General features: G+C 42.7%; 1 protein-coding gene across 1 annotated transcript in view; it reads right to left on the bottom strand.

Moving 5' to 3' along the window:
- Positions 1-504: 504 nt before the first annotated feature.
- Positions 505-15451, bottom strand: part of LOC308516172 (kininogen-1-like) — a 33579-nt gene continuing 18632 nt past the window's right edge. Inside the window, exons 6-10 of the mRNA XM_081087014.1 lie at positions 10827-10911; positions 9783-9955; positions 4024-4131; positions 3820-3906; positions 505-2393 (exon numbers count right to left, since the gene is read on the bottom strand). Of these exons, the coding sequence (XP_080943140.1) occupies positions 1659-2393; positions 3820-3906; positions 4024-4131; positions 9783-9955; positions 10827-10911 (1188 nt within the window). The 3' untranslated portion in view covers positions 505-1658. The remainder of the gene's footprint in view (positions 2394-3819; positions 3907-4023; positions 4132-9782; positions 9956-10826; positions 10912-15451) is intronic.

Below are 15451 nucleotides of genomic sequence, written 5' to 3'. Positions count from 1 at the left end.
CACAAACCCTTGATTTAGAGCCCATGATGAGGTCCTGGTGGCAGGAAACGCCCACTTAAGGGATCCTCGCCTGTTCCAGAGTTGCATTATGAGTCTCCATGGTAGAGTGTGCTCTCTGATCAACTGGACTTTGCTGCAGGAAGGGTGTGGCTGAAAGCATACTACTGTGGATTAACCAGGAGTGAGAACATTAAGATCAAACTTTATTTCACCCAGAAACAGAATGATAAAATGGCATTCTTCTCTATTGACACTATCCCATCTTCTTGTCCTTCCATTCAGGGCTGCTGACAGGTTGCTGGGGCTATTGTCCCAGGCATGGAGATTCTGCCCACTGGTCAAGAGACCTCACTCTCAGATGCTGGCTGTGCCCCTGCCTCCCGAGGTCGGCCCTTGTACACACAGGGCCTTAGTTGCTTCTGTAATTATAGTAAAATTCTGTTAATATGGTGTTATCATTCAACAAGAGAAGAGTGAAGCAACCAGTTGACAAGATGAGACTTGTTCCTGACATCATTGGTTCTTTATTAAAAAGTACAGATAATATTTGAAATGGAATAAATACTCAGAGGCTTAAATGCATCCGATAACTTGAAATAGCAGTGACACATGCACAGGGGACTGTAGCTGTTTAAAGCCCTATCCTGTTTCACTAGCCAGAACACAGCAAGGATTATGAAATGCATGCTTCCCTCAAATTAGAAGCAATTGGAGACAATCATATTGTTCTTTTTTTGTAAAAATCAGCACTCTTCAATGTCGTAGCAAAAAGATGAATCGATGATAAATTGTGGCTGGAGAGCCATTTCCTCATAAAATTTCTGAATAAATTTTGCATCACATCTTATGATATTCCTTTGTCAATTATAAAAAAAAAAAATATTTTCTTCTATGTCACTACTCCTGCTTTCCATTGTTATCATTAAGCTCAGAGCTGCTAAAAACTAAGGATTGCTCATTCTAGCCTCAGCAACAAATACACAAACAGAACACTCCTATTTCAAAGCCTTGTTGCAAAGAGTAGTTAATGAGTAAATAGAATTTACTGACTTCTGGAAACACTCTGACTCAGAAAGAGAATTATCAGAATAGCTTTGTGAAGTGGGAGTAACTATTTGATATGACTAGCCTGTTTTAGAAACAGAAAATCAATTAGTTTACTTCCTTCTGTCCCCCCTTTGGCCAGTCTGTCTTTCTTGTTGTCCCTCTTTGACCTCTCGTAGCTTTTATTATTATTTTTGCCCTATTAAGAAGTTCAACATACGGTCTCTTGACTTTCCTTATTTTCACACGTTTTCAGGGAAAAGATGCCACAGTTTATTCAGAATGGCAAGAATCTTTGTATGAAAGTCGATGACATCCATTCTAAGGTACATATTTATTATTAGAAAAGCAAGTTGCAGTAGGCCACAGGCACATTTGTTTGTCCATTTTCTGCGCTAGTTAAGAAAACTCGTGAGGAAGACTCAGAAAGGATGTAGAATCCTGCACACAGTTTTGTGTTGTCCATAGAAATTGAATGTGTCCCCATTGGGAGTCTCACCACTTCTCTCTAGGCTGTTTGAAGCTTCATGGTTTTTGGTGCATTATATCAGGGTGTGTGGACAATGGTGAAAGGGGATGGTGAAGTATTAAAGAAACACCCATGGCTGCATACATTAATATAAAGCATCAGAGAGATCGAAATCATGAAATTCTTTTGTTTCCACAGTTGGATTCATTCCATTAACTGGCTTCCAGGGGCGTCCAGGACACTTGGGGGAAGTTGTTTCTGGGAAATCAGGTATCAGGTTAAATGAAAGGCTACTGGGCTCTATCTGGATTTCAGGGATCCAAGAATCATCATTCTCTGTGGGAGTTGGTGGTATATTAGTCATCATAGCTGCAATGAGATCTAAGTCCCGAAATTCAGGAAAGGCAACTGCTACACCTGACGGGGCTAGGGAGGGGAGGGATTTTGGCCCTTCTGTCTTCTCTGGTGTCTGTGCAGATGTAGTACTATCTTCAGAAGAACTTGTCCTCCAATCATTGTGCTTTCCATTCTGTTTTCCTTTATTTTTATGTGTTTCATGGCCATGACCATGCTCATGTTTATGTCTATAGGCTAGGCCATGTTCCCTTTGATGTCCATGGCCATGACCATGTCCCTTTTGGTGCCCATCGCTTTGGTCATGCTCATGTTTATGGCCATGGCCAAGCCCATGTTTCATTTGCTTTTCATGGCCCCAGCCATGATCATGAGTGGGTCTTTGTTCATTGTCTGAATCCTGCTCTTCATCTTGTACAGGTGCCATGGAATTGTGGGGTGGACTTACAGTTGTTCCTTCTTTTGTTTCTGCCACTTGTACTGATCGGAAAGGCGAAAAACCTGGAGGTCTTTTCAGCAATGAGGTCTAAACAGGAAATATTAAGATGAATGGATTACTGTGGAAACCACACTCTCAATGAAGAAAGAAGGGACTGAGACCTGGCAATGCTATCTTGGTTTACAATGGAGCAAGTCTTTAGCCAGGTTTTAAACGCTATGTTAATATTGCAAAAAAGATGAGAATGAATATCTTTTCCTCTTTAATTGATTTTATAATTTGTGGATATTTCTTAATAATACTCCTCTAAACTGGAGAGGTTTTTCTTCATCTGGAAAAATTGGGAGGTTGTACTACATAATACCACGGCACATTATTTATTAATTGATACTGGTTCTATTAGCACAATTACAGTTTTTATACCAAAGACCCTAAATGGCTTTATGGACTGAATATATATGCAGCATATGCCCTCAATTATTTTGTTGGGCTGAAACACATTGGTACATGTTTACAAGCTTGAAAAGCAGCCTTTGTATAATGTCTGTGTTAGACTACATATATACCTATACAAGGCAAAAGTCTAAATCAGAAAAAAAAGACAAGAGGCAACTCACATTCAAGATCTGTATGATTTCTACCTACATTTCACTACTGGTGAGAACAGGATGCTGGAGGCAGTGTCAGTGGTGCAAAGAGCATGGTCTTTGAAGTCACATAAGCCAGAGCCTAGTTGTTAGCATCATGTGAACACGGATGACTTTGGACCTACACTTGCATCCATGCACCACTAGCTTCACTTTTCTCATCTCTAAAATAGGAATAACAGCAGCACCTGCCTCAGAGAGTTGTCAAGAGAAAATATGTGTGAAGCCCTCAGTACAGTGCCTGGGACAGAGCAAGCACTTGATCATGTTACTATCCACTTCAGGATCTCAGCATCTTTGTAATTTTTAGTGTCTCATCCTTAACAATGGGAAAAGTCTTACTTACCTCCCAAGATTCTCTTAAGAATTGGAAAACATGTTAAAAACCAATGCTTCTCATACTTGAATGTGGGTATGAAACCCGGGGGACCATGTTAAAATGCAGATTTGGATATATATCTATACTTGCAGATTTGGACATATCTATACTTGCACATTACAGAAAGTTTTTTATGGCTGTCTGTATTTCTCCCAAGTCCCATGGATTGAGGCAGATGCCAGTGAAGCATCTGAGGCACATCTTAAAGCCCCAGAGCTAGTATTAGCTCTGCACAGCTGGGGCTGCCCTTCATTAAGAGAGCCTCCTGAAGGATGGGACACTGACAAAGGGTGAGAAGTGATTAGGGGACTGACTGTTGTTTTCCTTTCTAGACATAAAAAAGAGAGATCAGCATAGAAATATGAGAGTTCTCTCCATTCTAAAAAGATAGTCCCCCAATTCATTTAAATAGTGTTTCATTTTCAACCCCAAATAGGACTTTGCAGAATGAGCAAAATTTACCCAAGCTGACTAATTAGAAACATACCTTTCCTACTGATTGACATTTGACAGTAGGGTAAATTTTATTCTCCCAAGGTACCACATAAACATCAGCAGTGCATCTTAGAATTTCCTATCCATGAAAACAAAAGCCAAAATAGAGAACAGTGTTATTCATGAAATACTTAAACAAGTATAAAATATCAAGTAGATATCCAGGGAATAAGTAGAGAGTTGAATGACTACTCACTCCAAGTTTATTGATCTCACAACTTTCAGTCAACTCTTTATTACTTTCCTTGGAACATGTGGTTTCCCTGGCCGTGAACTCAACAAAATATTTTGTTCCAGCCACCACCTGAAAAATTAATTAGCACAAAATAGAACCTTCATTAATATTATATGATAAATGATATGTTTTTGCTCTAAGAAATCTTAGGGGAGAATATTAAAATTTTAATTAAACACTGCTCAAATGAGAGGTATACAAATAAAGTACAAATGTTTGACAACTAAACTCTTAGTTTCTATGCGTGTGTAAAATATTTGGCTCTTGGTTGGTCTTGTTTCCTTTTCTATAAAAAGAAACAAGGCCACAATTTTTATTTTTATACTTTTCTGATTTTTATTATTCAATAACATTCAAGTGCTCAAGTTGTAATAGAATTTAAGAAGCGTAGGAAGAAAAACAAACATTTTCTTTAAGTATACCTTATTGTCATGCCAAGTCTTGAATCAGAGAAATACCGAGTTCATGTCACTACAGAAATTGTGGGTTAAATTATGTGATTAGGAAAATTCTTTGGATTTTGTAGTTTGCCTCTCTTAACTGTCATATATTAAGAAACCATTTTAATCTCTACCAATAGTTTTTTAAAATGGTGTTTTAGAGGGAGAGGAAGGAAGAGGGAGAGAGAGAAACATCGATCAGCTGCCTCCTGCAAGCCCCTTTCTCGGGATCAAGCCCACAATCTGCGCATGTGCCCTTACTGGAAATTGAATGCACAACCTTTTGGTGCTCAGAACGATGTTCAACCAACTGAGCCACACCAACCAGTACTCTAGCAACAGTTTTAATCTTTATACAATGCTGTGTCCAAAATGCATATTCTGTGGCCCAATTTATTTATTTATACTGTATAATAAAGGGCTAATATGCAAATTGTCATCACGCCCTCACACCCTCGCGCCAGAGCTGGTCAGACACTCAACACTGAGGAGAGAGGAATGGTGACCATCCAGGCACCAATGAGCTCGTGAGAGAGGAATGGGGATCTGCCAGGCACAGATGAGCTCATAAGAGAGGAATGGGGACCAGCCAGGCTGTGGCCCAGAAGAGGGACAAGCCGCCTGCCCCATGGTCCCAGGCACCTGCGGCTGTGGCCCAGGAGAAGCCGCCCACCAATGGTCCCTTGTGGCTGCAGCCGGCCCATGTGAAGCCAACCCGGGTCCTGGGTGCCTGCAGCTGGCCAGAGGAAGGGAAGCCTGGGTCCCAGGTGCCTGCAACTGGCCAGAGGAGGGAATCCTGGGTCCCAGGTGCAGGGTGGGGCAGAGGTGGTTAGGGGTGATCAGGCAGGCAGGCAGAGGGGTTAAGCGCAATCAGGCAGGCAGGCAGGTGAGTGGGTAGGAGCCAGCAGTCCAGGATTGTGAGAGGCAGTCAGACATCCCCCAAGGGTTCCCAGATTGGAGAGGGTGCAGGCTGGGCTGAGGTACACCCCCCTCCCCCGACCGTGCACGATTTTTGAGCACTAGGCCTCTAGTTTTTATATAAAAGAGGCACACTTTATTTTTTTTAAAAAAAACTCATGCTTTTTAAAATGCACTTACTTTAATAAAATTGCACATATAGCTTTTTAAAGGTGATTTTAAAAATGCCATACCTTACATCTGTTACACTTAAAAAATATACTTGGTAAAAATGACTTTAAATTGTACGTTAAAAAGTTAGTTGATATGGTGAATTTCTAGTCCAAGTTATTCAGTACTTAATTCTAGGATCTAAATATGTGTGTGTGTGTGTGTGTGTGTGTGTGTGTGTGTGTGTGTGTAAAGAATACATGAATATATCAGTTGACCTGGAGAGATGACTATTATTTTTTTAAAATATATTTTAATGATTTTTTTTACAGAGAGGAAGGTGAGAGGGATAGAGAGTTAGAAACATCGATGAGAGAGAAACATCGATCAGCTACATCCTGCACACGCTCCCCCAGTGGGGATGTGCCCTCAACCAAGGTACATGCCCTTGACCAGAATCGAACCTGGGACCCTTAAGTCCACAGGCCAACACTCTATCCACTGAGCCAAACCGGTTCAGGCATGACTATTATTTTTATAAATGAAGTTACAGCCCTGGTTGGTGTGGCTCAGTTTGTTGAGTGTCATCCCATGCACCAAAGGGTCCTGAGTTTGATTTCAGTCAGGGCACACGCCCAAGTTGAGGGTTTAATCCCAGGTGGGGTGGGAGGGTATGAAGGAGCCAGCAGATTGATGGTACTGTCTCCTTTCTTCTTCTCTCTCTAAAATCAATAAAAGGGTATTAAGGAATAAAATAAATGAAGTTACAGGTGATAGAATAATCTCGTTTGAAAAAGCAAACCACAACAGACTTCCCTATCTCTGTGTTTTTTAAAAGCATGGAAAATGTGTGGTGGGAGGAAGAGAGCAGGAGAACAGAGTCATAGGAAGAGCTAAGCTCCCCCTCTACTTTTTCTGGCATTGACCTGCTGGGTAAACATGGTTATATTTTTTAAGAAAAATTTGATACTTAACTTTTAAGACTCCAGGTGTAGATGTAAATGGGGAGGAAGTTTCTAAGAGGGTTATAGGGTCTATATTTTGGTGATCATAAGTTTTCTCACTCATTTCAGAATATATATTAATCCAATTTTCTGTAACAATAATGTTGATCAATGTAATGTTGCCTAACAAACTTGACAATATGTGAAACAAACCACAACTGATGGCTCAACTCTATTCAAGATCAAGAAGAAGGAATTAAATATATGTAAATCTCCCATTTGAGGGCCTCAGGATGGCATCTATATTGCCGTTATTATCAGGTGTCATTGGGGAAAATATGGTATAAGATTAATATTCTTATGTATGTAAAGCCCAACATGAAAAAATGAACAAAAGACATGAACAAGTATTTCAGAAAAGAAGTTAAAATGGTCATTAAGCCAGAAACAAATGACCATCATCACTAATAACCAGAGACAAAAAAACAACAACAATGCAACAGCATTTTTAATCTTCCATATGTTGGCAAGGATAAAAAACAGTGGTGATACCTGGTATTGGCCACGTGTGGGAAGCAAGCAGCCTCAGTCACTGTTGGTAGGAATAGAACTCAAAGCAAGATGATCAAGGTCCTATAGCCAGGTGGTATGAATGTAAATTGGCATAATTGCAAATAGTTTGGCAATTTGGCAATTTGCATCAGAAGTCTTAGACATATACATATGCCTTGACATTTCTAGTACTTTGTTAAAGGAAAACTTCCTGAATGTGCACACACAGATCTTTGAAGTATATTCATCTGAGCAAAGGCAGGGAGGAATATGGACAGCAGTGGGGACAGTGGCGGCAGAGGCAGGGAAAAATAAATGGCCTATGACAGAAATCACATCATTTACATGTGCAAATAGAGAATTTAAGAAATATTTGGCATCTAAAACCAGCTTGAAATGGACATGCATCCAAATAGGAATAATATGGAAAGCCAAGGCAAGACCAAATCTGTAAAATAAATCTTTGGCAAAAGTTGGTCATTTGGCAGATTCATCAAATGGTAAATGGATTTCGAGTAACTTGGTTGCTTCTAGCAGGGCTTCCTTGAATAATCATGTCAGAACAGCCAAATTGTTCTCTTTAAATGTAAAAACCAGATTCATCTTTTGTAAGTAAGTTTGAGATTCTCACCGTATTTCAAATTGACTTAGCAAGTGAAGGAATGTCAGTCCCTTCAATTAACAGCATTACCTGTTGTTGTTCTCCTGGCATCCTTAGCATAAACAAATACACACCACGCTAGAATGTTAATTCATTAATTTACAGAGAACTGTAAGCACTATGGAGACTAGATAGTTATGTATAAAATGAGTGGTTCTCTCCTGATGGCAAACCTCTGATATGCAATATATGGTGGAGTAGAGGGTATTCCTGCATCAAGAATAAGGGAGATTCACAAGAAAGCAGAAATATGAAGTGAGAAGAAAAGCTGACATACACAAGACTAGCATTCGGGGGTGTGGATGGGTAAGAGAGCAACCAAAGGACTTGAATACATGCCTATAAGCATAACCCATGGACACAGACCCTAGAGGGGTGAGGGCATGTGCTGCGGGGTGGGGACGGGCGGGGAGAGGTCAATGGTGGGAATGGATACATATGTACTACTTTAGACAATAAAGAATTTAAATTTAAATAAATAATAGCATGTATTGGTGTACCATGTGAGTACACCACTAACATGGGTCAATTGCCCGTGAAACGAGGGAGAAAGGTTGTGGTGTCAGTGGCCGGAATAAGTGCCTGAGTAGGAGAGAGAGCAAAGTGTCAGCTTTGACTTATTTTAATACCATTTGGTTAGGTTTCCCCTGCAGTAGTGAAACTAATACAGGATTTAGAAGATGAAAGTAAACAGCCCACTGTGCCATCACCTAAACCACCACTGTGAATAGTTGGAGGTATTTGTTTCCTTTCAGTATTGTTTTCTGTACGTTTTATAACACACCTGACAACAGAATGTATAGTCAATTTTATGGCCTCTTTTTTCCCCACTGCATATATTAACACAAGGCATTTCCCACATCAAGAACTCCTCACAAAGATGCTTTAAAATTGCTGCTTGATACTCTATTTTAAGGATATGCCAGACATTATTTGATCATTTCTATATTATTGATCATTTTGACAGTTTGCCATATTTTATAGTTAAAGCTACAATGAGTATCATTGTCTATAAAGACTCTATTTTAAATATCTTGAAATTGAATTACTGAGCCAAAAGTATGAATTGTTATAATTGTAGTACCGCTCTCCACCCGCCCCCCCCCCCCCCCAATTAGATTATATTGGTTTGCTGAAACAGTTTGGTTCTATTTTGATTACTTTTGTTGGTTCTATTTTGTTTACATTTAAGGAGGCTGGTTTATAATAAGAATCTGCCCATGAACAGATTACTCAGATGCTGTTAGAGCTGGAAGAATTTTGGGCTCTTCTCATCCAGCCATTCATTTTACAGATGGGGCCACAAGACTGAGTGAGTCTAAATGACAGCCCAGGGTTACCCAGGGCATGAGGGCTGGTGCTCTGGTAGAACTGGGTCTCCTGACCCCACACTAGGGTGCTCCTTATCTATTGACAGGGCATGGAAGGAAAGATGAAGCCCTAGGTGTACGTTCGTGAGCTGAAAGGACACCTAGGGAGGGGGAAGTGACATGGAGGGGAGACTGTGAAGAGAGTCTGGGTGATGATAGACTGACACGTGTCTGAACCCAAGGCACTGATGCTCCAACAAGAAATGATGCTAGAAAGGCAGAGAATAAGAGTAGCTTTTCCTTGACTTACATTTTATTAATTATATAATAGTTGCTAGAATTTATAAAACACTTTAAAGTTCGAGAAGATAATGTATTGACATATATTATCTCTCTTTGTTTGTTCCATTTATTTATGCATTCACTGGTTGCTTCTTGTATGTGCCCTCACTGGGGATAGAACCTGCAACCTTGGCATATCAGGACAATGCTCTAACTAACTGAGCTACCAGCCAAGGCTTGACATAAATTATCTTATTTGAATCTCACCCCAATCCTTTACAGACAGAAAATGTTCTAAATGACTTTTCCAAGATCACATAGCAAGCATGTAGTGAGGTTGAGACTTGACATTCAATTCCTTTTACCAGGTATACTATTTCCCCACCCAAGATCAGTGGCAATATTAGTAAGCAGTTTGCACATAGACTATAATATCACTATTTTTGTAGCTCAATTTACAGACCTGTGATGTTGCTCTGTGCACAATGTCAATCTTGAAATAGAAAGTTGCATTACTCTCTGCATTAAGTTTTGTAATGGAATGTGTCAGAGCCTCCTTCAGCCTTGGGCTGTCGACAGGAATCTCTTTGGGGCAGCCACGGCAAAGTCTGGTAGGTGGTGGTACAAAATCCTCCCCTGAAAGAAGAATCAGACTTTTAGTCAGTGTGTGTACTGAAGGAGCAGTCTAGCTTGGTACCTCTCCTGCTCATTGGCCAGCACTCATTTATAGGGGGCCATGTGCAGCCTAAAGGCCAGTAGTGAGTGGGTTGATGTTATCTGTGTGACCTTCACCTTACTGCCTGCCCACTTTTCCTCTCCTCTGAGTCAAGGGCATTTAGGGAAACCTTCCATCAGAAGGTGTTAGTACACCTTCAATATCAATGTGCTGCACTGTTCCTAAGTTTTTGCATTTTTGAAAGAAAGTGTAAGAAAGCCACGCTTAATTTAAAGGAATGATTCTCTAGTGAGAAAATTTTAAGTCCTCTGATTCTGGTGAGCAGGGAGCTTCAATGATGCTTCTCACTGTGGAATGTATGCAAATATCTTCCTTCCAAGTATGAAAAAAGCCAACTCTTGGTATAAGAAACACTGGCTTGACCATAAACTTGCACTGTCTCGCTTTTCCCTCATTATAACATGCAGGAGGAAAAAATTATTTAATTGAAAGAACTTATTCTGAGTAATTAAAGAGGAGATACAGCTTCCCCAATTTATAACACCTGATGTAGTGACATCTTATACGCAAGGAAGACCAGCTGACATTGCATCTGGAGATCAGCTTTGCCCAAAGAACATTAACCTTTCCTTCTGTCACCATATTCCCTCTGGCCACTTGCAGAGCAGTCCCAGCTGCATCAGCTACAACACAGCTGTGCAGAAATGGGGTACAGCTGTAAGTGTTGTTGATTGTATCATGGGACCTAAAGCAAAATTCCTATAAAAACACCTAGCCAGTTGTCTGGGATGAACATGTACTACTAGCGGACAAGCAGGTATTATCGCATACCTGGTAAAACCTCACACTTCTGTGAGAAGGAAACAATTCTTAGCTGAGGATCCATGTATGCAAAATCTGTACATTCACCGGAATCCTAGTTTTAAAGACATAAATAAGTTAAAAATGTTTTTAAGAACTTTTAAAGTAAACAATTAATAATATTAAATATAGGATGTTGACTTTGCATAGAAAACAAAACAAAAGCAAACCTAATCCCATTGCAAAAGAGATTAAGAAACAATTAGGTATTAGTATCAACAATGATAAAAGTATTTTCACAAACACATGCAATAAGATGACCAGAATACCTGGTCAGGGCATATGCCCAGGTTGCAGGCTTGATCCCTAGTGTGGGTTCTGCAGGAGACAGCTGATCAATGGTTCTCTCACTCATTGATGTTTCTATCTCTCTTGCCCTTTCCTTTCCTTTCTTAAATCAATAAAAATATTTTTTACAAATAACATATTTGAATGGGTAAAATTTCTTTTAGAAAGACAAAGAATTCCAGACCAGCCCATGTGGCTCAGTGGTTGAGTGTCAACACAGGAACCAAAAGGTCACATTTAGATTCCTGGTCAGGGCACATGCCTGGGTTTCGGGCTGGATCCCCAGATTTGGGTGTGTAGGAGGCAGCTGATCAATGATGTTCCTCTCTCATTGATATTTCTAACTTTCTATCACTCTCCCATCCTCTCTTTCTAAAAATCAACAAAAGCATTTTTAAAAAGAGAAAGGCAAAGACTTCTGTATTAAGTTAAAAACAAAATTAATGTATCACATTTTCAAGAATAAAGTCTTGTAATATAAAAGATAAAGGTAGATTACACATAATGGATGATCAAAACTATATGAAGCAAATATAAACAGAAAAAGGATCTAGAGTATTAATATTGGACAAAGTAAAATTCAGGGTAACAAAAAATCTCATGATGGTAGTAAAGAAGATAATTTTATTTTTATAAAGATACTAGAGGCCCGGTGCACAAAAATTTGTGCACTGGCGGGGGGGTGGGGGATGTCCCTCAGCCCTACTTGTGCCCTCTCACAGTCTGGAACCCCTCGGGAGATAACGACCTGCTGGCTTAGGCCTGCTCCCGGGTGGCAGAGAGCAGGCCTAATCCCTAGGTGCAGCCCCTGGTCAGGATCAGAGCAGGGCTGATTGGGGAGTTGGGGCACCGCCCCCTGTCATGCACAGAGCAGGGCAGATCAGGAGGTTGTGATGCCACCCTCAGTCACGCTCAGGGTAGGGCCAATTGGGGGGTTGGGGCACCGCCCCCTGTCACACTCAAGGCAGGGTCGATGAGGAGGTTGCGGCGCCACCCCCTGTCACGCACAGAGCATGGCCAATCGGGGGGTTGGGGCGCCACCCCCTGTCATGCAGAGAGCAGGGCCCATCAGGGGGGTTGGGGCTCTGTACATTGCCACACACAGAGCAGGGCCGATCAGGGGGTTGGGGCACTCCCCCCTGTCACACTCAGGGCAGGACCAATGGGGAGGTTGCAGCTCCACCACATCACACACAGAGCAGGGCCCATGGGGGGGGGGGGGGGTTGGGGTGCCGCACCCTGTCACACACAGAGCAGGGCCGATCATGGGTTTGGGGAGCTCCCCCGTATCAGGCACAGAGCAGGGCTGATCAGGGGATTGGGGCGCCTTAACCTGTCATGAACAGAGCAGGGCGGATAGGGAGGTTGTGGCCCTGCCACCTGTCACACACAGAGCTGCAGGGCGATCAGGGGGCTTGGGCACTGCCCCCGTCACGCTGCTCCAGGGACCAGGAGGCCTCGCAGCTCCGCTTGACACAGGGGCAGTGAGGCCTTGCTCTTCCGCTGATCCCAGTGCTAGGAGGCCTCACTGCTCCACTGATCCCAGTGCTGGGAGGCCTCACTGCTCTGCTGATCCCAGTGCTGGGAGGCTCCACTGATCCTGGTGCAAGGAGGCCTCGCGGCTCCTCTGATCCCAGGGCGTGAGGCCATGCAGCTCCACTGATCCCGGTGCTGGGAGGCATATTACCCTTTTGCTATATAGGATAGAGGCCTGGTGCATGGATTGGGGCCAGCTGGTTTGCCCTGAAGGGTGTCCTGGATCAGGATGGGGGTCCCGCTTGGGTGCCTGGTCAGCCTGGATGAGGGGATGATGGCTGTTTGTAGCTGGTTACAGCCCCTTCGGGGTGGGGGTCCCCACTGGGGTGCCTGGCCAGTCTGGGTGAGGGGCTGAGGGCTGTTTTCAGGCTGGTGGGTGACTGAAGCTCCCAACCTCTCCTTTTTTTCTTTTCTTTTTTTTAATTCTGGGATTTATTTACCTTCTATGGCTGTCACTGGAGCTGAGAGCCGGCTTTAGCTCTAAGGCTCGGCTCCAGCTCTGAGACCTCGGCTGCTGAAAGCAGGGATCTGGGCTTTGTTTAGCTTCTATAATTGAAACACTGTTGCAACTCCAGCTTGGCCGGCTGGCTGAAAGCATGGGGATTGTTTAGCTTCTATAATTGCAACATAGTTGCTTAGAGCGCAAGCTCAGAGCCCAGCAGCGGCAATCGGGGAACCTTGCCTTCCTCCTCCACTGGAGCAAGCAAGCCTCCTGTTCGCTTCAAGCTGCCTGGCTGCCGGCCGCCATCTTGGTTGGCAGTTAATTTGCATATCGCCCTGATTAGCCAATGGGAAGTGTGTGAGAGGTATGGTTAATTACCATGTTTGTCTATTATTAGATAGGATAGTCTAGAACAGCGGTGGGCAAACTATGGCCTGCGGGCCGGATCCGGCCCATTTGGAATGAATAAAACTAAAAAAAACAAAAGACCGTACCCTTTTATGTAATGATGTTTACTTTGAATTTATATTAGTTCACACAAACACTCCATCCATGCTTTTGTTCCGGCCCTCTGGTCCAGTTTAAGAACCCATTGTGGCCCTCGAGTCAAAAAGTTTGCCCACCCCTGGTCTAGAAGCATGAAGTTAAAATACATAAAGCAGAAATTACATATATATGTGTAGAAATAGATTAAAATAATGGTGGTGGAGAGATTTTATATACAACTATAAATTTAAGATAGACCAGACCTACTTTGGGAGGAAAAACCAAGATGGTGGCATAGGTAAACACCAGAGATTGCTGCTTTGCACAAACACTTCAAGAATACAACTAAAAGACGAAACAGACATCATCCAGAACCACAGGAAGGCTGGCTGAGTGGAAATTCTACAACTAGAAAGAAAGAGAGAAGCATACTGAGACTTAGAGGAGGTGTGGTGCAGAAATAAAGTACAGAGGTACAGAGGCACACGCGGAGAGGACTGGCGGCTGAGGACACGGTTGTCTTTTTCAGTCGGTAGGGAGTCTCAAGCTCTGAGCTCCAGTTCCGGGCAAGTCTCTGGGGACCCAGACTCATACGGGAGAAACGGGACTGTCTGGCATCGGTTGGAACTCGAGGGCAGCTTTCTCTCAGAGGTGCTTGCAGCGACTGCCAGGACAATGAGAAGCGGGGCCTCTGAGGGCAGCCATAGCTGCTTGCTCCGCCCTGTTGATTCCCTGGGACCCCCACCCCGCTCAAGCTGTGCGCCTGCTTTTGCATATGAAAGGCCTGGCCCTTTGCAATCTGAAAATTACCTAAAAAACTGCAGCTGGCCCAAGGCTCCATGCCAATTTGCATTGCTTCACAGCTGAGCTCCGGCTGTGTAGACTCAGGCAGAGGCTAGATTAACATCTCCTTAGAGATCCAGGAGCCAGTGTGCCCAGTGGTCAGAGTGGGACCATCCAGATTGCAGCTCCTCAGATACATAAAGGACACACTCAGGGGGCCAGATTCAGTGAGCACCAAAGCCCCATAGAAGCAAGTCTTGCCCTGGAGGGGTGTCTCCAGCACAGAAGTTCTCCCACTGCAGACACAGCTAATTCTCACAGCCAATTGACCTGGAGGTCAATTCCTCCCAGTGATACCTACAACAATCAAGGCTTAACTACAACAATACTGTGCACAAAGCCCACAAGGGGGTGCACCAAGAGTGTCTACCTCAGGTAATTGGGGAGGCTGAGCCACTGGGCCCTATAGGACACCTAGCACAGAAAGCCACTCTATCAACACAGGAAGCATAAAATATGTGGAGACAAAGAAACAGGTCACAAATGACAGAAACGGAGGAAAGCAAACTACTGGATATAGAGTTCAAAACCACACTTTTAAGGTTTTTCAAGAACTTTCTAGAAACCACCAAGAAATTTAGTAAGACCCTCAAAAAGTCTGGTGAGAACGCCGATAAATGTAGTGAGACCCTCAAGAAATCTAGTGAGACCCTTGAGGTTATGAAAAAGGACCAACTAGAAATTAAGCATACACTGACTGAAATAAAGGATATTATGCAGAGTTCCAACAGCAGACTAGAGGATTGCAAGAATACAGTCAAAGATTTGAAATACGAAGAAGCAAAAAACACCCAACCAGAAAAGCAAAATGAAAAAAGAATCCAAAACTACGAAGAAAATGGGACAGCTTCAAGCATACCAAAATCCAAATTACAGGGGTGCAGGAGAAGAGAGAGAGCAAGATATTGAAAACCTATTTGAAGAAATAATGACAGAAAACTTCTCCTACCTGGTAAAAGAAATAGACTTACAAGTCCAGGAAGCACAGAGAACCCCAAAC

Source organism: Myotis nattereri, assembly GCF_964212035.1.
Source record: "Myotis nattereri genome assembly, chromosome: 3".
In the NCBI taxonomy this organism is placed as follows: domain Eukaryota; kingdom Metazoa; phylum Chordata; class Mammalia; order Chiroptera; family Vespertilionidae; genus Myotis; species Myotis nattereri.
The sequence above is the reverse complement of the archived record's forward strand: the minus strand, read 5'-3'. Positions and strand labels throughout refer to the sequence as shown.